Below are 25,755 nucleotides of genomic sequence, written 5' to 3'. Positions count from 1 at the left end.
TTTTTTCTGGTTTTTACTCTTTTCCGAGGCTGATTCAGTCAGTGTTTATCATCCACACTCAAGCATAAAGACGGACATTTTCAACGTCCATACCAATATGAAAACTGAGAACAGTGTGTGAATGTGAGAGTGAGTGAATAGTGGCATTGTAAAGCGCTTTGGGTGCCTTGAAAAGTGCTATATAAATCCAATCTATTATTGTTATTAAATCTTTTCAGAAATGCAATCACAATCCTTCTGATCTTCTAGTTGCAGAACAGGCTACGATGCAGTTTATAAAACGAATGGGTGAACTGTCGTTTCATTCAGGCGCTCTGCAGCCTGAATAATTTTCTCTTTATTGAAAGAAAAATCTCTTAAAAATAAAACCCGATTAGAATCTCCAATTGGGCATTTCAAAACAAAACCAAAATGCTCAAAATGTTGAAAAAGTGTGTGTTGCCCATACCCTGTTGAGAGCTTCCAGGTAGAGGATGTGAGCTCCTTCCACCACACACTGGTTTTTCAGGACCTTCAGAGACACGTCGGCCATGTCGGGATCTGCGACTGAGTTGCCGTGCTCCCTTAAACTCCTGTCTGAGAAGGAAACGAGTGAGGACAAGGACATGAGTAAACACGGACCCTCAGACACAACCGAAAGAGGGTTTTTTTTTTAAAATATCACAGGGCATAAGGATTACAAAGAATCTGTCTATTGTTTTTTCTCGTATTCATACAAACTGAGCCAGGCTACTTGCCAAAAAGGACTTACAATAGATACACACTTGTTTGCCAAGCAATCAAATACAATGAACCATGCACGTTCGTCATATAAAGGTCTTACCGCCTTTGCATAACTGCAATGTGAAACCAAAATGAACTGGATCAGATATACACAAGAGAACAAAAACAGGAACCGTGGTTTAGACTCTCAGATGTGAAAAGTCCCTTAAATTAAAGAGCACATGTAGCAAAATTCCATAACAAAAATAGCTGATATGCTCTGAGGGCTGCAAAATTAGCGAATAGATGCGATTTCCTCATTATGAGCAGCTCATTTCACATTACACTGTGACTTAGTCAAAATAATACTCATAAATTATATTCTCCATCTTCCTCTGGGACGAAGCTTAGTGCGGTAAATAAGCTGCCCTGTTGGAGAAGATGGGAAAAAAAACTTTACTTGTGCGACCATTAACTTTTGTTTGGCAGGTCACCTCTGCGCACAAACACCACACAAAGAACACGTAGCTGCTGGGAACGGAAGTGAGAAAAGAAAACAAGAGCGTACCCGGGCAAAGGAAGACCAAGCTGGCTTGCAGAGCCTCCAGCTGAACCTCGGGATTAAAGTTATGAAACTTCATGGTGCTGAGGATCTGGTTCATGGCCATGGTCAACTCATCCAGACTGGCGGCCCTACAAATACAGGGAGACTAGTTTCAAAGCTTGTGAGAAACACTAAATGCTCTCCTCAGTGTGTCTGAATTTTTTCATCGTAGAATGTGAACCGTCTTCGTTCGCACCTTCCCTGGAACAGCAGGTTTAACAGTTTGCAGGCACTGATGGAAACCTCGGCTGAGTCTGAATGTCTCTTCATCATCTCCACCAAATTCACATGAAGGCCACTTGACAGCAGCAAAGAGCGCATCTTACCTGCAAACAAAGCAAGCCGGTTACCGTGGCAACAGCCAAAACAGCAGTGTTTTTATATTATATAGAGATATATACATAGCATCTGTAGCATAAGCTTTTATTACAGGCTGCAGGCGGCAGTTTCAGCACAGACAAACAAACAGATGTTGATCATAACTGCATCTCTGCACACCGTGTGGAAACGTGAGACTCACTGTTGTTTGCGATGAGTGTGGCGATGGCGCTGGTAGCAGCGTTAAACACATTGGGAGACGCAAAGTGAAGCAGCATGGCCGCCATCAGCTGTCTATAAACAGGAGTCCTGTGGAGCAAATACCCAAACGCCATCATTACATTCAGTTCTCGCACAGATTCAACGGCTATGAACGCACGTGTGGAGATGTCACTGTGTCACCTTTCATCCTGCTCTTCTTCTAGATGGTTCAGTGCAGCTCCGTGCAGAAACAGACTGTGAATGGCCCAGCACGCAGCTTCCTGAGACGGTACAAGTGATTTTTAAATAAGTTCAAGTCTTCAGGAGTACCATGTAAAACTCGAAAGCCAAACGTTAGACAGACCTGAACATCTGGCTCATCTGCGTGGAGCTCCAGTGCAGTAAAGCATTCCCTCATCCAGCTCAGCTCCATGTCCTCCACCTGCCCGTTACCCCTGTTCTCCTCCTCCTCTCCTTCCTCCAGACCCTGCTCGGCCACCGCCTTGTTCTGCACGATGGTTGCAGCTAACAAAAAGGACAAAGTCTGTGTCAATCACTGTGTCATTTTTGCAGAATGCAGAAAGGTCAAGAGACAGTTGCATTTTAGTATCATCTGGTTTTTACCACAAAGCTTGGCAACTGCTTTGGGTTATTCGTCTGCGTCTACATCTGCTTAAAAACAGATGCAGGGCTTGAAGACTTTAGTGAAATAACTAAGCAAACATCACGGTTATATGGAAAATGTGCTGCTTCTGAACTCCAATATTTCAAAAAATGTGCAACATCACTATATATTGATGTTGAGTTTAAGACCATCACACGTCCATTAAATATAGTTTGTGAATGTGGGTCCTCACTGAGGTTAGCCAGGCAGGACAGAGCAGCGGCTTGCAGCTTGGGGTTGTTAGGGAAAGTCTGACAGGCTCTGACTGCGACTCTGTGGACACCATTCCTCACCAGGATGTCGTTGTAACTCTCTGCAAGACACCATAAGCCGAGCACCCAGAATTAATACTCTGATTACTTTGATAACTCTCCTCAATCTTCATCTGTCATCTGAAAAAACACGTTAGTTTATCCGAACGAATGAAATCCAAACACTGCTGTGTTGACAGTGAGGATTCAACAAACAGTGTTATCATTACTAGTGTTATTCATGAGTTATTTATTAACTGTACATCTGAGAGCTGGACCCATTTAACACTGTTTTTTTAATTTTATTTAGTTTGTATAGTTAACAACAATGATACTTAATAATGTTCACTGTTGGCTCAGAAATTGAGATAGATAGATAGATAGATAGATAGATAGATAGATAGATAGATAGATAGATAGATAGATAGATAGATAGATAGATAGATAGATAGATAGATAGATAGATAGATAGATAGATAGATAGATAGATAGATAGATAGATAGATAGATAGATAGATAGATAGATAGATAGATAGATAGATAGATAATGTTTCTACAGTCGGCAGGTGGGACAGTGGAAGTTCCAGATGCTTGAGTTACCACTCTGTTTAGTTCTGCTCTCACTCTTCATTTACTTTTACTTTCACTTTCGTCAGCTGTGCCATTTAATTGAGACACAAAAACTGCTGATAAAACAACAGCAAACAAAACAGTGAGTGGGAGAATGAGCTCAGCGATCACTGAGAAATGTTACTGAAAGACTAATTTACCTAATTAACCAGTATATAATATAGTATGTAAAATGTCTACGTGGATGTAATTCAAAAGTCTTATGAGTCTAATTCAATAGCTCTTATCAGCTATGATAATACACAAATTAATATTCTGCATTTGAAGTGAAACACAAAAGTGCACAAAACAAATCTGCATCCACAAAAACAATGTCAGTACTAAATTACATTAGAGGAAGAAGAAGGCCATAAAAATATGATTAAAATATGATTCTTCTCCTTTTCCACTCGCTCTGACCTGAAGTAAACCTTTTGAACAGGCAGCAGGCCTTCTCCTGCAGCTCCTCCACCTCAGGGAAAGCATCCATGGCAGCGATGATGGTGCTGTAGCACCGAGTGCCCCCTGACATCAACACCTCCACGTTACTGCCTGCAAAAGACAAGTACGCAACTCCACCTGAGTCTTTGAGTACTGCTGAATTACAAATAGCACAAAACTGTAATGAGTAGTATAAGACACTTACATACTAGCTATAAATAAGATTTACATACTCGACCAACAACAAAATTATTTAAATTTTTTTTACATATTCCATACAGAAATCATTCAGATCTGAATCAGCTCAAAATTAGATTATGCATAAAAGTAACGCACCATCTTCTGTACAGTCCTGCGTATTTCAGAGAACATCTCTGAAGTGCGATCGGTTCATTTCTCTCTCAAAAATATTAACTGCAGCTTCTCAATACAAGCCAAGAATAACTGAAATGGCTGAGATGGGAGCATAGCTGATCCATCTTCCACTTCACTCTAAGAGTAGTAGATGGAGTAGCTTAAAGTACATCTACTTATAAGTCATATTTATAAAAGGTACTGAATGAGTTACGGCCCTTCCAGGCTCATTTGTGATGTTGCCTAATCTCCCCTGCCTTACAGCAGGTACGACAATTTGCAGCTGACTCCACTTAATCAGGTTAAGGATTATTTAAGTTTAATCATTAATATATATTTTGTTCCTATTTTCAGCTCTCTGTCCTTTTTTTTGACTCACTCGGACTGTTACTGGTACTTTCCACCATTCTCCTGGACTTCCTGGCAGCATAACAAAAGTCTCTTTTAAACAGTGTTATAATAATAATAATGCAATCTTTGTAATCCTAAAAACAGGATTCGGACTTCCCACATCCTGATAATTAAAATAAATTTCATGGAACTGTAGGAAGTCTCCAATTCAATTAGCTGCTGCATTCGTAACATGTTTGACTGGGAAATATACTTCAGAGAGTCTTCACTGAATGAGCTGCTATGTTTTCTCACAATGACAATTTGATGTTTTTCTTTCCAAACATGCACGGCTATCCTGTCCCACAAGTTCACAGAAGGACACTTATTTTACTCCTATTTAATGGCATTAGAGGGATAATGGAAATTAAATCAAGAGTCCCTAAAAAGCATTGCAGTGACATCACGGTCTGATGGTCCATCTACAAATGGACCATGCGAGGTTTTATGAGCTTGTTTCATAACCTGTGTTTGTTACCACTGTGACTTCAGCAAAGCAAAAAGAAGATGACATTAGCCGAGGGAAACCACACAGCCACACACAAAGGACAACTACACCAAATCTCTCTATTCAAACTAAGACTCAGCTACACAGATCAGGCATAACGTTTTATAAGAACCAACACACAGCACTTTTTTTGGATTGTGCAGTAAGAATAACACGGGTTTTTTTTTCTTTACTCTATGGCCATCATAAAGATCACTGTGATGTCATCAGGACTTACCAGGGTGAGTCAGAGGAAGCAGCACTTTTAAAGCCTGCAGCTGCATCTCCCAGTAGTCCGGAAACCTCTGGAGAGCTGCCAGAACCACAGCGTGATCCTGGTTCTCCACAAACTCCACAAGGTGCTCATCGCTGACTGCAAACACAGACGCAGTAAAGATATACGGCTGCTGTTCACCAACACACAGAAGAAAATGTTAATGTGAAGCTAACAAAAAGCTCAATTAGACATGCTGCATCGATGACTATATGCCAAAAGTTGTGTTCCAAATGTACACAAGCTAATCTTCAGTAACATTCGACATTAAAATAGAAGTACATAGATGTATCTGTATGTTCTTTTTCTTTTTTTGTTAACTTTATTCAAGGTTTTATTCTTCTGTGCACCATGTTTCTCTTTTGTCATGTCTCCATTAATATGTATAAACAAGCTAACATGTCAACATCCTCACATTAGCACATTAGTAATTGAATACGGTGACATTATGTGATTGAAACTGCAGGATGTGTGCTCTTCTGCATTGATTATTAGATTAATAAGTAGCTGAACAGGTGTACCTTAAGAAGTGTAGACTGACTAAAAGTAAACAAATTCTGGTAAGAATTCAGAAAAAGTCATTACAGACTGGAAACACTGCAAGAAATACACACAAATGCAAAATCACAGTGAGATTTATGAAAGGTGTGTCCCAAAAAGCAGTGACGATGATGATGTAAGAGAGAAGCCTGCATCACTAAGGCAAATAAGAACGAGAAAGTCCAACTGAAGAAACGTAAGCAGGAAGACAGGAAAGGCACAACTTTACAAAGTGTTTCCTCGAGAATTTAACGGGTTAAAATAGCAAATGTTAAATACCATTCCCCCCAGGACTCTCGCTGCGGCTCTTTATTTCACTTTTCTTTAGGCATTCACATTCCGACTTGGAACCACCCTCAGGTCACAAAGACAATGACTGCACGCTGTATTTAACAAGCATTACACTCGCATGACGTAGAGCATAGTTGTTAAATTAGTTTAATCTCTTTTCTAAAATAAAAGTCAGGCAGTGTCACTGATCAGTGTAAGACACATACCAAGCTAGAAACACAAAGACAGTGTAGACTACACATTTAAGTTCATAATAAATCCACACGCTACGAGGTTGGAGTGTGTATCTACCCACCTTCCTCCAGAAGCAGCTGCAGAGCTGTGCAGCCTTGGAGTTGCACTTCTTCGCTTGTAGGAAACGCCTTCATGGCGTACACCACAAGGCCAAACACGTCCTCCTCCTCATCCAGTAGCAGCAGAGGAATCTTGGCTATGTATGAGAGATAAAATGTCAAGTACAATGAATATCTGTTTGCAGCCAGTCACCAAACTGAGATTATTTTCTGCTTCGATTATCTTATCCGAGCCTCTCGTTAAACTCCCCGTCTTGTTTTATACCCAACCAGCTCAAACAAAAAGCAAAAACCCTAAACCTGCAGATTAAAAACATTTCAGAATTTTTACTCTATTGACCGCTCCTCTTATTACAATGTATGGGTTAGCTATGTTATCAGAAAATGTTTTTTTTTCATGAATGCATGTTGGATAAGTGGTGAAATTCTTCTGACAAGCACAGATATTATTATTAGATTATACAAACATTTTTAGAAGCAGGAAATATTTGTTCCATTGTTGCTGGGTATGCAAATGCTTGAATTAGCTGAAACTCTGCATTTCTAAGAAGCCTCAAATCACTCAGCTACACATCAGAGTAGAAAGGAGTGTGACCGTGCAGGCAAACAAATCACTGAAAGAAAAACAAGGTGGTTAACTTGCTCACATTAAAGAGTCTTAAATGACAAATAAGGCTTTTGCAGTGCCATCTGTAGCAGGAAGGATCTTCGGTGTATTCATACCTGATCTGAGCAGCAGGGCCAAGGCTCTGAGTGCAACCATGGTCACTCGACAATCTGCGCTGTACTGAGATAGCACCTTAAGGATCTGCCTGAAAAACATACAACAAGCAAAAACTTCACCAAAGCTGTCGCCAAATAGATTTGGTCATTTTTTTCATCTCCATTGAAAGACCAAACCTTTGCAAAAATTAACTGAATTAAAACTTATTTTATGATATATATTGTTTTAACTACTTCACCCTAAATACTAACTTGATCATTTGATTATTAAATGAAAAATGGCTGTCTGTTGTGTTATTCTAAAATTGTGTAAGCATTGCCGCTAACACAAATGCCTGACATGGAGAATTAATTAATTAATAGAAATTGGCACGTGTAAATAGGGTCATAGCAGCTAAAGCTGGTGTCAAATAATCTGAATCAAATTCTATAAACTTGATTCTATAAACCTAAAAGGAAATGTGCCTCAGATTCAAAGAAATTCAATTCAGTATGGTCCACATTCATTTTTCTAAAATCAGAATTGAGAATTTTACTAAAGTGGAGTAAAAATTGAAGGGGTTAGTCTCCTTTTTGCCTCGAGATTTACCATGACTCGAATCTCCTATTCGACCACATCCCAGAGGAGCCCTACCAGACTGAGAACTGGTGACTGTGGAGGTCATTTAAAGGTCAGCATAGGCATTGTCATGTTCAAGAAACCAGATTGGGATGATGATCTTATACATGGTGCACAGTTGTGTTAAAAATGATGGATACACTGGTCATAAAGGGATGAACATGATCAGCAACTATACTCTGTTACGCTGTGGCTTTTTAATGACGTTTAAGTGGTTCTGTTGGTACCATTTCGTCACTATCAGCCTGAACACTTGCTACAAGGCAGGATGGATCCATGCATTCATGCAGTTTATCCCAAACTCTGACCCTCACATTTGAACATCACAACAGAAATCAAGCCACATGAGAGCAGGTAACGTTTTTCCAGTTTTTCTGTCGTCCAATTTTGACGAGACTGTTTGAACCGTAGCATTAGTTTCCTGTTCTTGGTTGACAGGAGTGACACCCAGTGTGGTCTGCTGCCCCTGTAGCTGTTTCAATGATCAACATGTTGTGCATCTCTGCTGTGCATCTCAGAGGAACATTCAGAGATGTTCTACTGCAAAACTTGATAGTGACAAGTGGTTGTTGGAGTTACTGTTGCCTTACTATAAAGTCTGACTATTGTCCTCTGACCTCTGGTATCAACAAGGGGTTTTTGCCCACAGAACTGCCGTTCACTGGACATTTTCTCTTTGAACCACTCTCTGTAAACCCTAGAGATTGTTCTGAGGGGAAAAACCCAGCAGTTTATGAATTACTCAGCCCAGCCCATCTGGAACCAACAGCAACAACATGCAACGTTCAAAGTCACTCCAATCACCTTTCCTCCCAAAATTAATGCTTGGTTTGAACTTGAGCAGGTTGTCTTGACCACGCCTATATATTTCACGTACCTTCGTGTGGCATGAGCCATCATGATAGTCATTCATTTAAATGAGTGGTGCTGCATAAAGCCCACAGCTGCCAGAGAGTCTTCACTTACTGGTGCACTCCCTCTACCTCCCACTCTTGGGCTTCATCCAAAGGTCTGGTTAGCTGGTCCAGTGTAGTGGGGCATATTTCAATCAGCTGACACAGCAATGACCAGCCAACCTGTGAAAAGGAAGAACAAACAATTTATTAAAATGACGGGAATGAGTCATTACAATAAACCAATGAAAAGTAATGATTCTGATCTCAAGCATACACATTACAGTACTGAGAAAATATGAATCTTACAATCTCACTTTCAGTTTGCTTCAATATGTAGTCTTACCTCTGATAATTAGCATTACACAGCAGTCACAAGACATGCTAGATTTTGTGTAGGCGCGTCAGTCCACAGATGATTTTGTCAACAACAAAGAGCGAGTGATGCTGCTGAACACACCTCACCTTACCTCACACAGATAGCACCACCTGCCATTATAATGGCTAATTTTCGTTGTGTCATTCATTACCTGCTGGACTCCTCTGCTGCTGATGTGGGTAGACAGAACCAGCACGAGGGGCACGTGGACATCTTTGTCTTCAAACAGTTCAGCTGCTGCAGCATGGAACAAGAGATAAGAAGACACGATGAGTCCCATTAGTTTTGAATAAAGTGACTGGGTCTTTTACCCTCATTCCTGTTTTTAAATGTGCATAACAAGGCAGCATTACAGCAGGACTTTACTGTGCAGGTACAAGTCTGTGCTTAAAATCTACTAATCTAAGTAAATCTCATTTTAAATTTGATTTCAGGTAACTTGAATGTGTTTTGACGCCTAGTCTTAAGTAAACTATAATGGCCTTAGTATGACCCCAAAGACATTATGTTTTGTATTTAAGATAAGATATGCTTTATTTATCGCCAAAACTGGGAAATTACTCTGTAAAAACAGCTAAATCATTAACCTGCTGTATAACAAACCTTAAAGTAGGACATATGAACAAAGAAATACAGCATCAATAGACTAGAAGATGGAAGGATGGAAGGGAAAAAATGCACAAAAGGAGCAGAGTTTGTTTGTTTTTGTTTTTTTTAAAGAGCTCAGTGAATTACATTGTGGTCTGAAATAAATAAAACCATAAAAACGATCATGCAAAATTATTGAATGCCATATCACATTTCACACTGGGCAAATACTACTTGATTTTTTTAATCTGACCTAATTCTCATAAGGCAATGCAAAAATGCCAAAAGGAAATGATGGCTGTTTATGAGCAGCGTGATGATGCACACGCTGAAACAATGTGCTTCCTACCATAGTCGGTGTGCGCCAGGAAAAGCAGATCCTGGATGATTTGAATCAGCGTGCACAGTTGCCTGTCTTCCTGGGGAGTTTTCAGCCTCACCAAAAGTTTTTTCAGCCTTTCTTCCAGCTCCTCTTTGTTAACCATGGTCTTTAAAGCGCCCTGTTCCAGCTGACGACGACTTGACGTGCATTGAAATCAATCACTACGCTCTCTCTGAACCGACAACGGCCTTCGAGCGGCCACACTGAGCGCAGCGTTAGCGTATAAATAACTCACTGAAAATCCACTGTAGTTACTCATGTCTTTACAAATCATTACTGAATTGCTGTGTTGCATAATAATACAGTAGCTACAGAAAGCTATAAGTGGCTGTTGCTACAAGGGAAGCGGTCAGTGTCGCGGAGTTTCGGTTCCGACATCACAGTCCTCGGCTAACTTTCCTGTGGCAGAGAATAAGTTCCTCTTTGCGGAGTCGGTGACTTTATGTTGCTTGGATGTGAAAACGAAGCGAGTCCTCTCTGAAAGGCGTGTTCCTGCTTTCCTACGATCGCATCATATGACTGCAGGCAGTAAAAACTCCCCGCTTACAGAAGAGGAAGCTGAAAATAGAGTCAGAGAGAATCCGACTTTCTCTCTGACAGGGGAAGCGAGTCAGACAGAGAGCCAAGTCAACGGCACTTACGTTACCCCCCAACGGGTTTTTTGTTGTTTTGTTGTTTAGTTCAAGCTACACTTTTACAAGCTAACGAGTGGCTTGAGTTAGCCCTCCCACTCTGCGTCTAATGCCAGTTGCTGATTTACAGATTTACAACAATGCAGCTTGACCTGGTACTGACATTTGCTGTGTATGATGGAGGAAAATTCCCACACTAAAGCAAACTCTAAAATAGTTTTTAAATTATTTCAGTTAATCTCTAAATTAGGTGTCCTCCCAAAGTAATCACCCCTGTATACTAGAAGTGGCGGATCGATACCAAAGCTTGTATTGGTATTGAATCGATGATAGGTAATATGATCGATATTTTGTTTTTCTAATGCTGTGTTCCTGAATAAGTCGGAAGTTCCGAGCTCCCGGTCAGAAATATTTTGTGGAATGCCCCCCCTCAACTCAAAAATCCCACCACAGCAGCAGCCTCACATAGAATTAACAATACTAGATGGCATCACTGAACGTAAACAACAGTAAAACTGTGTACTTTTAATCTGTACTGCCACTGTTGTCTAGTTGTGACTCAATAAAGTCATAGTAGAGAAATTCCTACAGGCATTGCTGTTTGCAGTGTTTTCATTTACAGCTATAAATATCTGGACACCAGGTGCACCTAAGTCATGTGACTCCACAGCAACAAACCACAGGGAGGAGGAGGTGAGGGTGGAGCAAAGGGTGGCTGAAAGGACCGGTGTTTGCACAGACGTGGCTGCTTTTTCATGAAACAGGAGCAATATCAATGCTGGGATCAGTACTTTCAATATTTGTATCAATGCACGCATCCCCACTTGTTAGAGTTACACTGTATTGCTGTTTTTTTTGCAATATGATTTGGCTTCCAAAGTAAAAACTTTCTCAGTGTTGCTTTGTACCTAATGTGCAAAATTGGAAACAGTTTGGTCAGAATATTTTAGCATCCGCTTGGCTTGCTGCCTATAAGTTGGAGTTTTTCCTGGGTTTGTTCCCTGCACCTTTGAATTGGAGAATGGGTCCTGGCTGTCGTCTGCGCCCGTGCACCAAACGATGGTTCAGAGTACCTGGCCTTCTTGGAGCCTCTAGGTGGTGTGCCTGAGGATGCTGTCGTCTTACTGGGAGACTTCAACGCTCATGTGAGCAACAACAGTGAGACCCGCAGGTGCGTGATTGGGAGGAACAGCCTGCCAGATGTGAACCAAAGCAATGTTCTATTACTAGACTTCTGTGCAAACCACAAATTGTCCATAACAAACACCATGTTCAAACAAAAGGGCGTCTATAATTGCACATGGCAATAAGAGACCCTAGGCTGCAGGTCGATGATCAATTTTGTATCATCAGATCTGCGGCCATATGTTCTGGATACTTGTGTGAAGAGAGGTGCTGAGCTCTCAACTGATCACCTGATCCAAGTCGTGGCGGGGGTGGATGCTGGACAGACTTGGGGCGCCTAAAGGTATAGTAAGGCGGCGACCTCCAGCTCGCACTGTAGCAGTTCGCAGCTGAGTGTAAAGTGGCAGGAATGAGAATCGGCTCCAAGTCTGAGGCCATGGTCCTCAGCTGGAAAAGGATGTTGTGCCCACTCCGGGTCAGGGATGAGTTACGGTCCCAAGTGGAGGAGTTTAAGCAGCTCAGAGTCTTGTTGATGACTGCTGGGTGTGGAAGATAAACAGACAGATTTATGCTGTGGCTACAATGATGCGGTTGCTGCTGAGTGTAAAAGCAAAGTTCTTGATTTAGCTGGTTGAGCTACGTCCTTACTCTCACCTATGGTCCTGAGCTTTGGGTAGTGACCAAAAGATTGAGATCACAGATACAAGAGGCAGAAATTAGCTTTCTCTGAAGGGTGGCTGGCCTGCGAATGCCTTGGTGTTCCTTGGGATAAGCTGGAGGAGAAGGCTGGTGAGAGGGAAGTCAAGGCTTCTCTCCTTAGGCTGCTGCCCCTGCAACCTGGCCCCAAATAAGGAGAAGAAGATGGATGGATGGGTAGACTGATGGATGGATATGGGATCATTTCAACAGGTTGCTCTCCAGTGAATTCTATTGAAAATGTAGCTGCATGGAACAGACTGCAGCATTGTAAATAATAATTTCTTTATGCAGTTTAACTTACCAATGCAAATGATATTGTGGGATTAGTTTCTGATCATGATAATATAATAATAAAAGCAGCTATGAAAAATATATAGATATATAGTGTTAGGGAAAATATTCTAAAACACTTCTTCAGTAAAGACTCAGAGAAGAGAAACACACAGAACTTCTTGCTAGCAAGGGCAGCCTCCAGACTGAGACTCGCACTAAGAAACTGCCCCGGTCTTTATTTATACTTCAGTGTGTGTGTGTGTGTGTGTGTGTGTGTGTGTGTGTGTGTGTGTGTGTCCTGCTGATCAAAGGGTCATAAAACATGAAAGCACAAAAGGTACATCCTTGGTCATAAAGAGGGTAGTCTCCCCCACCCTAGATGGCACGGTGAGGAAGTCCAGCAGTTAAGGCACTTAGACTAAAACAGACATAGCTACATTAAAACAATAAAACAAGGTACGACCTCTCCCATGCTCCCAGGATGTGGGGGTGAACCAAGCCTGCTAAAAATCACACATCCTGTCACTACCAAATAACTACAAACAGCATCCTACCATAAGCAAACTTATATCACTAAAAGATTATACTGACTACTAAATACAATTTTCCATTGACATATAGAATAAAATATATATTGTTTACCATACTATGCTGTCTACCTTTGCACTTTTTTTTTAGATATTGGGTGGACCCTTTTCTCCCACAGAGAGGAAAGTAAATGAGTGTGAGGCTTAAAACAAGAAATCATTGATAAAACTATGTTGTTTAAGTTGTATAGCATAAGTACAAAGTATGTTATAGTGTAGGTACTTCCAGTGTCCCTAGAAGCTGTGGTTCAGGTCCAGCTGTTCCCTGGCAAGGAGAGCACCATCTGATTTGAGGATTGGATGACAGTCGGTGAGCACAGAATATCAGCTTGACATAGTGGTCATATCTTATTTTTCCTGTATTCAGCATTGGGTACAACCCCCCAACCACCAGTGATATGCCTAAATATCTTCACTTTTCAGCCGTTTTTTTTTTAAAAATCATTCAGAACTATTCCTGAAGACTACTTAAATAAATAAAGAAAAAAAAACTCCGGTTTACTTGTTGTTTAAAGATTGTAGTCATGAAATTTTATTTTAGGACACAAGAATGCTTTATGCGTTTTAAAGTATACATTAGACCACGGTGGGTTTTGCTTTTTGGCCTGTATTTGTATAGCGCTTTACTAGTCCCTAAGGACACCGGGCACACTGGCGCCACCGGGCCCTCTGACCACCACCAGTAGGGAACAGGTGAAGTGTCTTGCCCAAGGACACAATGACCGAGACTGTCCGAGCCGGGGCTCGAACCGGCAACCTTCCGATTACAAGGCGAACGCCCAACTCTTGAGCCACGATCACCCAACTTTGCACAATTTATATGTAGGAAAGCCCAGTGGAAAACGTGTCTTTATCTGTCAAGTGTCTGTTTGATTAAAAAAAGAATGTTAATCATATTTTGGGGGGTAAAAATACATAAGAAAACAAAAACGAAAGTAGCTAAGCAACAGTTAATATTTACCTTCGCGAAACGTATCCATCTAAATCTGCCCAAACTTACTGATAGCGCATAAAAAAGTGCTCACAGTTGAAATCTTTGCCATGTTTTGTGGCCAGTGCAAATTCCTGCTGTGTTGGCTCATTAATCACGACTACCATAAAAAGAACCAGTTGGGTTACATTTTACAGTTCAAATGGGCGTGTTTACTTTTTTTTTTCAGGGATAATATCATATGATCCACATAACAGACTTCCTGTTTGTTGAAGAACACATCCACAGCAGCACTGTGCGCTGGAGGAAAGCAGCTTTTTTAGAGGTATGTTGGTTTTTTTTTCACAGATAGTTGGTGACCTGACAGGCTAAAGTCCAGTAATGCGACTTATTTGACTTTATTGCAAACAGATGACTTATGGGGACAAGGGGCATAAGGGTCACTTACCATTCCGTACTTTTAGCATTATAAGAATAAATGAAGTAGAAGTTACATTCGGAAATACTCATGAAAGTAATGAAAAATAGATGGGGAAAAGTGATCTGAATGAAAATTGTTCACTCACATCTCTGCCGAATTTTCGAGTAGACAATACATGTGCTGTCAACTCTGGTTTTACGTGCACAAAAGTCTCCGCTGAGCACAAATTCGTTAAAAATGACATTTTGGATGGAGTTTGGCACGGTGCTGTAGGAAGATCGTAAACTCTCTGTTTGAAAAAAAAGAAACAACATTGTTTTTGTAGCCGGGTGGGCACGTGACCTCACGCACAAACATGGCTGCACGCAGAGCAAAGCAGTAGCGCTGTCAGTGGTGAACAAAACATCTAAAGTCAGCTTAAAGTCATCAACCTACACTGTTTAAGCAGCTTTCCCACGACGCGACTCCGAAATATGCGACACAGCAGAATCTGGCGCTCGGTTAACCACAGGAATTAGTCACGACATGTCGTCATCAAAGTTAGCTAGTATAGCTGCTAAAATCACGACGTGGTGCTTTCTTTCCTGTTGCTTTTTCGAGCTGGACACCTAAAAACACACCCAAGGTTTGGAATTTAACTTAGAGGTTAGCTGAACGTCTTGCACTGAAAATATTGCTATTATTTTGTTGAGGGGAAAACGACAACAACAAAAAATGATTATGATTTGTAATCTGCTTTAATGGGACATGACTGCATCCATGTACACGTCACCGCCACTTCCTCACAGAAGTATCTCACCTGGCTGATTTAATAAAGTGGTGACCTGCAACCCCTGGTTAGCTTAACCTCTGGTTTCTCCTATGTCCAGCAGCTATGATGAGTACAGCTTGGAGCACATGAGCAACCTCATGGCCAGCAGGAGACAGAAAGCCGGGGACGATGGAGAGCGGAGTCTCATAGGACCTCCATCTAGGCATGTGGATGAGAATCTCCCAGACCGGGATGCCCCCAAGCCGCTTTTTGTCTATTTGTTGGCGTTTTTCTCTGCCTTGGGGGGATTCCTCTTTGGGTATGACACTGGAGTGGTTTCTGGAGCCATGATTCTCCTCAAGAAGGAGATGAACCTGAATGCTCTGTGGCAGGAGCTGCTGGTTTCCAGTACTGTGGGAGCTGCGGCGCTCTCTGCCCTGAGTGGAGGCTACCTGAACGGGTGGCTGGGCCGCAGGATCTGTATCCTTGTGGCCAGCTTTATCTTCACTGTCGGTGGCATCATCTTGAGTCTTGCCCCAGACAAGGTGGTCCTCCTTGTTGGCAGAATTACAGTTGGTTTGGGCATAGGTAAGTTATTTTTATTTAACACTACAGCTTGTATCAAGGTAAAGTCACCATTATAATTTTGCTCCTTATAAGGAACCCTTTGTTTGACTCTCATTATTCAATATTTGCCTTATTCAGACACAGAGCTCTGAATTATACGGCAGAGTTAGGATGTAATATGAATTGTCTGTGGGAATGCATCTGTTGTGCATTAGCATGAAACTGTTCCTCTCCTTGCCTTTAGGCATTGCTTCCATGACTGTTCCTGTGTACATCGCAGAAGTTTCCCCTCCTCACCTGCGAGGTCAGCTGGTCACTATCAATTCCCTTTTTATCACTGGTGGCCAGTTCATTGCCAGTGTGATTGATGGGGCTTTCAGCTACGTGAGACAAGACGGCTGGAGGTACGCAGCTTTGATGCTCTCTCACCTGTGCTAAGGGCTTTAGTTTAGTTTGGTTAAATTTGATTTATCCCTTTTTTACCATTATTTGGATCTTTGCTGTGAATGCCAATAAGGGCACCAGAGTTTTCAGATTCCAAGAAGCTGCATCTTCTCCATGCTTTAGGTACATGTTGGGCCTTTCCTGCCTTCCTTCTGTGCTGCAGTTCTTCGGCTTTATTTTTCTGCCCGAGAGCCCCCGTTGGCTCCTCCAAAAAGGCCGAAGCCTAGAGGCTCATCAGGTTCTCAGCCAGATCAGAGGAGGCCAGAACATTGATGAGGAGTATGACACCATCAGAGCCAGCATTGAGGAAGAAGAGAAAGATTTAAATGGAGGTAAACGATGTCTAGGAAAAGGGAAACATAGCAGGTGTTATGTGCGCGTGCTTAATCACACTGTGTGTTTTCTTTTTTTTTCCTGGTTATTTTTAGGTGGGCCTGTTATTTTCCGTATCCTCAGGCACTCACCGACTCGTAGGGCTCTCATCGTTGGTTGTGGGCTCCAGATGTTTCAGCAGTTGTCTGGGATAAACACCGTCATGTAGGCCGACTTTTTGTTTTGTTCAGTTTCAGACCGCATGACAATGCTAACCATTGCTGTAAAACCTCAAGCGCTACATCAGAGCAAGTGTGTTTTCTGTAAATCTGTCCTGTGCTGTATCCTAGGTACTACAGTGCAACCATTGTGCAGATGGCTGGGGTGCGTGATGATAAACAGGCAATATGGTTGGCCGCAGCAACTTCAGCTACCAACTTTGTGTTCACCTTGTTGGGAGTCTGGCTTGTTGAGAAAGTGGGTCGCAGGAAGCTGACCCTGGGCAGTCTTTTAGGTTTGTAATTATAGAGATTACTTGATTGATAGATGCATTTTTTTTTAAGTTTGGGGGGGTGTTTGTGTTAAGTTAATTTAACACAATTTGTCACAAATCAAAAATAAAAATATAGAAATGTGTTCTTACTGTAGCTAAGGCCAAAAGTGTTTACAGTGGGCAGGACTGGGGTCATTTTCATGTAAACATCTCTGGGACTTTTGCAACCAGACTGACTTCTAAAGTAAAACTAATGTGTTTTTATGGTAATAGTATTATATTTGGTCAATGATATTATTCAGGTATATGAAAATGAACTGCTTGTTTCTGCAGACACCCCTGCCGTCTTTCTCAGTGTGTTTGTCTCATTATGTTTCCGATGCAGGAACTGGTCTGAGTCTGGCTCTGTTGGCAGTTGGGTTCTTGTTATCTGCCCAGAACTCTCCTCCTATAACCCTCCACCCATTAGACCCCCAAAACTCAACCTGCAGGACATATGGGTAAGAAGAAAAAAAAAATCACACTGCACTAATTTTTATTTGTTTTTGTATTGCAACATAGCATGCAGGCAGTTCGACTTCCTGTCAGTTTACACTATGTTGTCGTTCAACATTTGGTTGTATTATGTATTTTGTGGCTCAGTGGTGATGCTTATCTTGGTATTTCTTCACTGTTGTGACAATGATTTCGCTAACTTTCATTCTTGGAGTGCGTGTATGCATCCTCTGGTGATTTTTAACCCCTCACTCTTCCTCCTACCTCCAACAATAGCTGTATTTGCTTAATCTTTAAAGGCCTGATCTCTGCTGCTCAGTAGATTTGGTGCTGTCTTTTGTGAAAGCTTTTGCATTCATCTCTGTCCTGCAGGTCTTGTGAAGGCTGCATGCTGGATCCAGATTGTGGATTTTGTTTCCTTGAAAATGGCACCAACGTGTACGACTCTTCCTGTGTTCCTGTCAATCAGTCATCCACGGATCATGCAGCCTGGGGAAGGTCAGATATTTGGGGTCTTTTGTTTTTGTATAAAGGGAAGGTGTATGCATTAGCTCACAAAAAATGTAAAGGTCCGAAAAGATGTTCCAGTGATTTCTTTCTTGGATATGACTGCTAAGTGGATGGATGGAAATATGGATGATATCAAAAGTGCATAAAGAAGTAGTGAAATAATAGTGCTAACAAACTCATGGAAAACCTGCATAATATCATCTCAACTTATTCACTAATGCAATCATTTTCAAGGTAAAAAACCAAAAAAACCACAGGGATGTCTTGCAATGCCATCAACAGACATCTTTTACATATATAATGTTAACAAAACACAGAACAGATGCAGATAAAACTCTCCATTATTAACTTGAATGATCCTCTTTGTTGTAAGACAATTGTTAGAAGGAACAGAAGGGTGGAGTTTTATAGCTTCCTGTCTGTGTCACATTAACAGGATCCAGTGTTACGTCATAGGTGTGGTGATGTGTTGTGTGTTTTAAGCTTGAGTTGCGTATCTGAGAGTGTGAGAGCACGTCTCTTCCTGACCTTCAGTTCATGTGTCTGTGAACATTATTTGAAGGTCCAGTTTTAAAATACTACTAAAAGTAGTGCTTGAAATATTACAATGCTGTCTATGACCTGCACTGTAATAGATTGTTTTTCAAATACTTTTAAGCTAATCTGTGTTATTTACCCCCAAAGTTGAGATGATTAGCTCAATAAAAGGAAAATGAAACAAGTATTCAATCCCAAAATTTAGTAAATCAAAGAAGCAAAATAAGTAAAAATCTAAATGCAATGAAAATAAAGTAAGTAAAACATTTGATAACATTATGTTTAATTAAATAAAATCTAAATGTAAAACAGTAGGGTGGCTTTATGAAGTAAGATAAGATAAGATAAGATGAGATAACTCTTTATTGTCATTGCACAGTCATACATAGTACAGTAGTACAAGGAAATTGGAAAAACTGTCCTACGTCGGCACTACATATAACACAACACAACACGATATGACACATCACAACGTAACAAACAACACAACACAGTATATTAACTTAGTATAAAAAAGAAGAATAAGTGTATGTGTATTGCACACTGTTATTATTGCACATTAATTATTATTGCACCTTGTTATAAATATAAATATTATTGTTATCGTTTTAAACATTGTTACCTCCCCCTAAAAAGTCCAGGGAGGTATCCAGTCAGGTCAGCTATTTACATTGATCAGGGCTATTGCCCTGTTGTAAAAGCTGTCCTTGAGTCTATTTGTTCAAGTACAATATGGTTTCTGTTTTTTATTATTATTATTTTTGTTTTTAATCCAGGTGTTCCAGTGGAACAGAAGCAAGCGACAATCCAATTTGGGCGTACAACTACTGTCCTTCGTCTTACTCCTGGATTGTTCTTTTTGGCCTCATCCTCTACCTTGCGTTCTTTGCTCCAGGTTTAAAATTAATTTCTTCTTGTTTTTTTTTTGTATTTGTTTTTATTTTGTTATTTAAATTATTATTTCTCAGTTCATAGCCATCCCCATCTTATTGCAGCTGAACCTAAACGTGCTGAGTCTATTCCCCTAATTTAGTTTGACTGTGAGGTAACTTGGACAGTATAAATGATGGATATGGCTATTGCGTGACAGTCAGTGAAGTGGCATTATAAAGCTGAGGAGTGAGCACTAGGCCTGACTGTTGCATTGCTGTCTTATTGGCTGAAAACTTGTGATGAACAGCCTGTCGTTCGAATAATAAACCATCTACCGATGAGTCGCCCCATCTGAAAATGACTTTTCTGAAAACACATGATCTCATTTAAAAGTTGCCTTATAAATTCCTTCCTTATAAAAGGCGCTTCCACCTTAGCATCACTTTTCAAACAGTCTGGGTCCATCTTTTATACCAAATCATGTCTATTCAAACATTTGCAAATTCGAAAACAAAATCATCACTTTTTAATGCGTTGTAATGTGACACTAAGAAACGAGTTATGGAAATAGAACAAATTTTCAAGATGTAGGAAAATGCTTCTTCATACTCAACCTCTTTGAATGTTATCAGTGTTATCCTAATCATGAAGGCTAACCAACAGCTAATATGTCGTTGACACATGTCTAATGTGATAAAATAATGCATACAATACACGTTACAGGTATGGGCCCCATGCCTTGGACAGTGAACTCTGAGATCTACCCACTTTGGGCGCGCAGTACTGGCAACGCCTGTTCAGCTGGAGTGAACTGGATCTTCAATGTCTTGGTGTCTCTGACGTTTCTCCATGTTGCAGAGTTTCTTACTTATTATGGTAAGACTGCATTAAGATAGCAGCTAAAGTGTTTTAGGGTATTAAGTAACTGGAAACGCTAAAAGTATAAAACTTGGCAAAAAAAAGAAAGGGACAGACATTTTTATTGCTGGTTGAGTTGTGGTTAATTGGGTTAAATACTTCTTTAAAAAAAGTTAAAGGATCAGACCTCCAAGGAAAAAATGATATGGACTGGGTAATGTGTTTGGAACGTAAGCATCCCGAGTTGTTTGATGGAAATGAAAATTATTCAAAGACACCTCCTGAAAAAGTGAAAAAAATGATGCGGCAGCCTGGTCCATTTTCCCGATCTTCATTCCAGCTATTTCGCCTGCAGTGTGAAAGTAGCCTTAGACTCCATGGTACCAGACAGTGAGCACAGCGCCCACTAGAGGACATTGGGCCTTCAGGCCACCCTCATAAGGTCTGTTTCTGGTTGTTTGGTCAGACATTTACACCAGTGATTGGCTGGTGGTCATTTTGTAGCTCTGGCAGTTTCCATCCCGCCAGGAACAAATAGTGGTCCTGCTGATGGGTCCTACTGAAGGACCTTCTCAGCCTTGTCCAGCTCTTTTAGAGTAACTGCCTGACTCCTGGAATCTCCTCTGTGCTCTCGAGACTGCTGTGAGACACAGCAAACCTTCCGCATTAACACGTATTGATTTGCCATCCTAGAGGAGCTAGACTACCTCTTGCAACCTCTATAGGGTTCAGATATGATCTCATGCTGCCAGTAGTGATGCTGACCCTGGCCAAATGCAAAACAAGTGAAAAAACAGTCAGAAAAGATGAGGAGGGAAAATGTCAGTGGTCTCTACTTGTAAAACCATTCCTGTTTTGGGGGTAGTCTCATTGTTGCCCCTCTAGTGCACCTGATGTTAATTTTATTAACCCCAAAGAAGCTGAAACTGATGAATAACCCCCTCTGCTACTTAACTGACCACATCAATATCCTGCAAGCTTAACTTGATGCTGTGTTTAAGTTTTCTGAGCAGTGTGCATAGCTTTTTAAGGTTATTTTAAGGTTATTTAGAGGAATTGAATTTGTTTATTAGGTGTTTTTTCCTATTTAAATATTTAAATAAACAATTCACACAACTTTATCAAGTTTAATTTACAGCCAAGAACTTCATAGTTTTGAGCCTAATTCCCAAAATCCCTGTATTCCAGGTGCGTTCTTCTTGTACACGGGCCTGGCCATGCTGGGTCTCATCTTTGTACTGGGCTGCCTCCCAGAGACAAAGGGCCTACAGCTGGAAGAGATTGAGAACCTGTTCGCAGGTCAGCTCTGCTCCTGTGGAGAGCCTTCACCCAACAGCAATCGTCATGTCCAATACATCCGGGTAAAAGGCAGCAACTACCTCCCCTCTGACAACGACGCCTCAGATGTAGAGTAGACTGGGATGATTTCGCTTTCCACTCTGTCCTTTGGTTTTCCTGGGATGGCTGCTCTTGCGGGGAGGAAAAGGTATTCACGGTTCCCTCTGGTGGGTGTGATCGAATGGGACCAAACGCAGGCTAGAGCTCCCCTGGGGTTGACTTTAACTGGTGCTTTCTTTCATTTAAGCAACTTTTTCAAATTTCTTTTTAGTTCTGCCTTTATCTCACCTGGAAATCGTGTTGCTTTGCATTTCTTACTTTTGAATATCCTCCTTATTTCTCATCGTCATTTATGCACTAATAAAAAGGGAATACTGACTGGTGTCTACGCAGTATTGCTGTGGGCACAGTTAATCTGTGACAGTGTTGCTGGGATCAGAAAATCCTTGTTTTACAAACTGATCAGACCACAATGAAAATGAGTGAAATATTTCCATTTTCTTGTTGAGAAACCTTTTAGAAACAAGCCTTTTGTTGTTGTTGTTTTAACCACACAGTTGGTTGCTGACTCATCGTTTACCCTCACATATTTAATTCCATTAAGTTGCGTGATTTCCGTCTGACCATCCATCTTTTATAAACTACAAAAACGAGATACGGGCAGAAATCTGATTGTGGTGAAATGATAAGGATTTGAGAATTTGAAGATCTGTGAAACTGCTTTCACTGATTTCTGCCATACTTGGACGTTTGCACATCTTTTCGAAATCATTAACATGGGGTTAGTCCTCCAATCAAAGCTGGTGTCAAAAATACTAATCACGTGTTTCTGTTGTCAACTAGAAAGTGGGTGAGTTTGCACTTTAAAGTCTTTTATTTTTTCAATAAATAATAAAATTAAGTGATAAATAAAATGTTTCCTACGTGCCAGATTGCTATAGCAAGTTGTTGTTTTTTTAGCATGATTTGGAATTCAGCCAAGCAAACTATGGAGCCGTGGAGTCAGACAGTGCCATAGCCTATATAACTGTAAGTAATGCATCGAGGTATTAAAGTGCTACAAACTTTGATGTTATGTTACTGTACAAAGAAAAATGCCTTTTTGATGTTCAAAATGTTCAATTTCATATCTTTGTTGTTGCAGCTGAGATAATGGTGACCAAGAACAACGTCCCACAGAGGGCTTTTGTACAGAATGTCCTTTTTACACTGGGATACTTTGATAAGTACCAGTTTGCTTTATTGGCACTGCTGGCATTTACAAATATTGATTTTTCATTAAATATTTTTCATGCGGCCTTATTTTTATTTTTTTTTGTACATCAAGCACAGGCTAAGATGTATTTGGAAATTGTACAAAACCTCCACATGGAAACATGAAAGTGCTTGATACCTAAAACTACGTGATCTGTAGTTACAGGTCCATTCTGCTTTTGTTTGAAATGAATGGATTTCCCTCTTGTGCTGGGGGAAAAGAATAGACTCATGACACTACCACCTTTATATGAGACAGAGTTTTTCCTCAGGTGAACAGAGCTGATTGTCTTGACAGCTTCGAGGGGAAAGCATTTCAGGTTAAAAGGCCATAAATGAATTTTATGGATAAATGGATCAGCATTTTGTATATGAAAAGTTAACTGTTTGCAAAGTTACAATATATGTGTGTTTTCTTTTCTTTTCACCAATGTCATATTTGATAAATAAACTTGTCAAAAGAGCCTGATCTGTGAAGTCAGTCAGTTTTTGTGTGAAAAGGTCATTTGAGTGTTGCTCAAATGTAATTGAAGATGGTAACATGACATCATTTCTAAGAGTCTAAGACGGCATGAAAAATTGTTGAAGTGCTCACAACACTGAAACAAAGAATAACAGAGACTTTCCCAAAGATCCTGAGGAAGAACATCTCCCAGAAGCTGTTGGTGTCCTACTGCTGCTCCACAGAGTATTTTAATATATTACTTCTGTGTGTGGTTTTCCTCTTGTACAGTGGCACAAAACAAGGCGCTCCCGAGGGTGGCCCAGAAAACCATGGGATGCCCCCTACCTACTCTAGAGGACCTACATAGTTAAAGCTAATAATATAAAAGATCCTTCTGACTGTCCATGTCCACATGAATGTGCTCTGTGTAATTTGGGAGAGTGGGGAAAGGCAGCTTTGGTCTTTTTATGTGTTTCTTGTACGGTTTTATATAGTTTATAGTTTTTATTACTGTTGTGAGTGATCTTTGAACTGTTCAGAGTCCATTTGACATTAGTGTACACGTTGCATTATGTCATATGGTCCCCTGCTCATCCCAGTGAACTAAACCGGCACCCACAGTCTTAAAGTGTGTGTGCACTCCTGCTTTAAATCTCAGGCCACTTTAATGTTGGCAAAGGAGAATCACATATGATTTTTAACATAATAACAGTGGTTGATTTCTAGCCCATTTTTAGGTGAAATACTTAATGCAAAGTTGGGATGGTGTTTTGGTGTTTTTGGTCACAAGGAGACCCTGATCTTGAAACTGCTGGTAAATGTTGAGTTGATGGAAAAAATCAGTAGTCACTGGGTCATTTCTGTTTTGTGGCAAACCAGGTGATGAACATTCAGGATGTTTTGTATTTAATTGGTTGTGTTAAAAGTCTTCACTTATCCCAGGTAAACTAAAACATTTGGAACAATCCAGATTTTGGTCGGGTAAAGACAATTTTTCGTTATGGCATGAGAAAGGGATAAAAACTAGAACATGTTGTAGATAAGATGGGAAGTTTATTTCAATTAAAGAACTTGTAAATATATAAATATAAAATATGTAATAGAGTAACTATATAATACTTTTACAGGTGTTTGTGGGGTTGGAAGGTGGCATTAAATTCATTAGGATGAGTTTTTGTAAACAATCTGACACTGTAGAAAAAATAAAAATGTATGAAAAAAAAGACTTTCATATGATCCAAAATCTAACAATGCAGCCACGGGATATCGAATCCTGACCTGGTCTTAAGGTTTGCTGAGTCACAGTTTTGGCTCTGTAGACGTCAGGTTATGTTTATATTAGAGAAGGGGTGCAAATTACACATCAGGTCAGTTATTTCTGTGCAGTCGTAGGATTTGATTTCCATTGTGACCAGATGTGTTCCACTCTTTCTAAGAAACATAAATGCAGTGTTGGCCCCTACAGTTCCTTCGTGTGGCACTGTGATTATCCAATCCACAAGATGGCAGTAAAAAACAACTAAAGAGAATAAATAGTCGCGATGAACGTTAGCAGGGAGCAAAAGAAAAACAAAAGAAAAAAACAACAAAAAACCCTTTATTTTATATGTGAGCTTAAAAAATAGATTATCTGCCAGTGCAATTTTAGTGACTTTTTTATATTTATTGCTACTGGGAACATGGATTCATATATTTGTTATCTGTAAACTAAATGATTGCTTTTTTTTTTAATGGGATGATTACAGAGTATATTAAATAATAAACAATAGAATATTGCCATTTATTTATTTGGTAATTTAAATGATATTGTAAAATTGCTTAAAACAAACGTTTTGATATGGTATTAAATTGAATTCGAAATATGTACTGATGTCATTTAGGATTTCTTATAGAGACTCGTGTTTGCCCATCTCTTGTAGTCACATGAAAGTCCAACTATCTACCTGCTAAGCTATCGAAACTTTCATTTGTGTAAAAGAAGCTTGTGGTAGTCCAAGGTTACTGCTATCAGAAGGCTGCTGGTAGATTCTCTGCCGTTGCTGACATGACTTCATGCCTGAAAGCCAAATGGCTGATGCTGTAAAGCGGTTCATGGTGCTGTGATTTCTCTAAGACGCACAGAAAAAAAATGTTTTAAAATTAAATTAATATTGTCCCAACATTTTCTATCATAAAACGATGATAACTGTCTGGAAAATGTACATTTT

The 25,755-nt window shown here is 40.3% G+C and overlaps 2 protein-coding genes across 2 annotated transcripts in view; one reads left to right on the top strand and one right to left on the bottom strand.

Moving 5' to 3' along the window:
- Positions 1 to 10,542, bottom strand: part of lrrk2 (leucine-rich repeat kinase 2) — a 34,405-nt gene extending 23,863 nt beyond the window's left edge. The window contains exons 1-14 of the mRNA XM_085359466.1: positions 9,971 to 10,542; positions 9,185 to 9,270; positions 8,728 to 8,837; positions 7,143 to 7,231; positions 6,422 to 6,556; positions 5,260 to 5,394; positions 3,770 to 3,901; positions 2,683 to 2,802; positions 2,190 to 2,350; positions 2,027 to 2,106; positions 1,827 to 1,933; positions 1,503 to 1,632; positions 1,271 to 1,395; positions 449 to 576 (exon numbers count right to left, since the gene is read on the bottom strand). Coding sequence (XP_085215592.1) covers positions 449 to 576; positions 1,271 to 1,395; positions 1,503 to 1,632; positions 1,827 to 1,933; positions 2,027 to 2,106; positions 2,190 to 2,350; positions 2,683 to 2,802; positions 3,770 to 3,901; positions 5,260 to 5,394; positions 6,422 to 6,556; positions 7,143 to 7,231; positions 8,728 to 8,837; positions 9,185 to 9,270; positions 9,971 to 10,106 — 1,674 coding nt within the window. The 5' untranslated portion in view covers positions 10,107 to 10,542. The remainder of the gene's footprint in view (positions 1 to 448; positions 577 to 1,270; positions 1,396 to 1,502; positions 1,633 to 1,826; positions 1,934 to 2,026; positions 2,107 to 2,189; positions 2,351 to 2,682; positions 2,803 to 3,769; positions 3,902 to 5,259; positions 5,395 to 6,421; positions 6,557 to 7,142; positions 7,232 to 8,727; positions 8,838 to 9,184; positions 9,271 to 9,970) is intronic.
- Positions 10,543 to 15,041: 4,499 nt separating this feature from the next.
- On the top strand, positions 15,042 to 22,772 carry LOC146628320 (proton myo-inositol cotransporter-like). Its single transcript, XM_085357742.1, has 11 exons — positions 15,042 to 15,316; positions 15,541 to 16,010; positions 16,234 to 16,393; positions 16,557 to 16,765; positions 16,862 to 16,970; positions 17,096 to 17,259; positions 17,624 to 17,738; positions 18,106 to 18,231; positions 19,557 to 19,675; positions 20,377 to 20,529; positions 21,700 to 22,772. Exons 2-11 carry the CDS (start codon positions 15,569 to 15,571, stop codon positions 21,924 to 21,926), a joined length of 1,824 nt encoding a protein of 607 aa, XP_085213868.1. The 5' UTR covers positions 15,042 to 15,316; positions 15,541 to 15,568; the 3' UTR covers positions 21,927 to 22,772.
- The last annotated feature ends 2,983 nt before the right edge of the window (positions 22,773 to 25,755 follow it).

Source organism: Diplotaxodon limnothrissa, linkage group LG7, assembly GCF_057381915.1.
Source record: "Diplotaxodon limnothrissa isolate DT_005_m linkage group LG7, D_limnothrissa_male_GT1.1, whole genome shotgun sequence".
NCBI classification, from domain to species: Eukaryota; Metazoa; Chordata; class Actinopteri; order Cichliformes; family Cichlidae; genus Diplotaxodon; species Diplotaxodon limnothrissa.
This window is presented reverse-complemented; position numbering and strand designations above follow the sequence as displayed.

What these genes read in the sequence shown, in the direction of transcription:
- LOC146628320 (XM_085357742.1), top strand. Translation starts at nt 15,569, where the DNA reads ATGAGCAACCTCATGGCCAGCAGGAGACAGAAAGCCGGGGACGATGGA. An exon ending in AGAGAAAGATTTAAATGGAG is followed by an intron (nt 16,766 to 16,861) that starts GTAAACGATGTC and finishes GGTTATTTTTAG; the next exon opens with GTGGGCCTGTTATTTTCCGT. An exon ending in CCTTGCGTTCTTTGCTCCAG is followed by an intron (nt 19,676 to 20,376) that starts GTTTAAAATTAA and finishes TACACGTTACAG; the next exon opens with GTATGGGCCCCATGCCTTGG.